The sequence below is a fragment of the Cystoisospora suis genome (assembly GCF_002600585.1).
Source record: "Cystoisospora suis strain Wien I chromosome Unknown contig_4406, whole genome shotgun sequence".
Lineage (NCBI taxonomy): Eukaryota > Apicomplexa > Conoidasida > Eucoccidiorida > Sarcocystidae > Cystoisospora > Cystoisospora suis.
In genome coordinates, this window is record NW_027157198.1 from 1 (window position 1) to 1,567 (window position 1,567).

The window sequence follows — 1,567 nt, forward strand, 5'->3', positions numbered from 1 at the left end:
TGGATGATGACAATAGATACACCCTTGATCTGTACGGAAACAATGACGCCCTGAGACATAGAATTTACATGGGACGCATAAGCCTTTCTCATGTTTCTTCTGCTGTAACGGATCTGAAAAGATATACCCCTCTCCTCCCTCTTGTTCTCCTCCTGCTCCTCCTGGCACGATCATCATTCCTGGACGGTGTAGAACAATCAACCCCCCTTCAGTTGCTCTTCCTTCGCTTTCACCTAATCCACCTGACGATGACGAAGAAGCAGACAAAACTCCGCCTCCCTCGGCCGATGGTCTTACTATGCCTCCTGCTATTCCTTCGCTCACCAGGGCGGCGGCAATAGCGGATGCGCCGTTGGTAGGAGTGGCTAAGGAGATAGGCGGGGGAGTCGCAAGAAGAGGCGGCTTGGAGACATCGACGATGGTCGAGGCATAAGGAGACGGCCCCATAATACCACATGATGATGAAGGGGGGGGAGAAGAGTTGTTCTCCCCCCCCTTCATCTTGGCAGCTTGTGGGGTAGCAGATGAGGAGGATGGGGTGCCGTGACCATCCGAGGTTGAAGGCCGCTCAAGAGATGGCTGAAGAGATAGGAAAGAAAACAAGAACAGACAAATGGAAAGAGAATGCATAAGAAAGAAAGAAAGAGAATGAATGAGGAACAGAATAGATTGAATGACCACCGAAGAGAGGGAGAGAAAGACTGAAGCAATAAGGAGGAGGAGGAAATTCTTACTTGCGATTCGTACATTCTCTTCACCCCACCTAGCTCGTTCTATTCTCTTCATCGTCTATACACCCTCAGGCCTCCCTCCCTCTGTCTATATATCTATGCATATCGATAGATAGATAGATAGATAGATAGATATGCGGACAAATACAGAGATAGAGAGAACAGAGAGGAGAGCTAGTGTGCCTCAGCGGAGAGAGACCAGCAGAGAAATCTCTTCTTTACTCGATGGCAAGAAGAAAAGAAAGACCAGGGTGTCTATAGAGAAGTGATGCTACTCTCTCTCTCTAAATCACTCCCTCTCCTAACGTATTCCATCATTCCCTTCACCATCTGTTTGACGTATTCTTTCTCTTGTCTTCTCTATCGTCTTTGTCTCTCTTCTTCTTCTTACCTGTCTACTAGGGAGTCTCGAGGGCATATCCGCACGATGATCTTCGTGATGGCAATAGAGACAAGGCTGGCCTTTCTTATGCGCCACGCACTCAGCGTTCTTCGCAAAGAACTTCTTACAGGGCCGGCACCAGCCTTTCTCATGTCTCTCTAGGGCATATTTCTCTTGTTCTTCTTTCGTGTCTAGCTTTTTACTCTGAAGAGAAAGGAAAGCGAAAGACAGAAAGAAACCAGAGGGAAAAAGATAAGAAAGAAGGCACCCGAAAAGATGCAAAAGAAAAAAAGAAAGAAAAAGAGTCGCAATTCTCTCTATACACTTCTGCTGACCTCTTCTGACCGAGAGAAGAGACGAAAGCAACAGCCCCCATGTCCTCTCTCTCCAACAGATAGATAGATAGATATATTGAAGATAGATTGATAGATTGAAGATAGATAGACTGATAGAT

The 1,567-nt window shown here is 46.6% G+C and overlaps 1 protein-coding gene across 1 annotated transcript in view; it reads right to left on the minus strand.

Moving 5' to 3' along the window:
- CSUI_008062 (uncharacterized protein) overlaps positions 1-1,567 on the minus strand; it is a gene marked incomplete at both ends in the record, with an annotated part of 2,188 nt that continues 621 nt past the window's right edge. Inside the window, 2 exons of the mRNA XM_068068201.1 lie at positions 1-579; positions 1,123-1,317. Of these exons, the coding sequence (XP_067919823.1) occupies positions 1-579; positions 1,123-1,317 (774 nt within the window). The remainder of the gene's footprint in view (positions 580-1,122; positions 1,318-1,567) is intronic.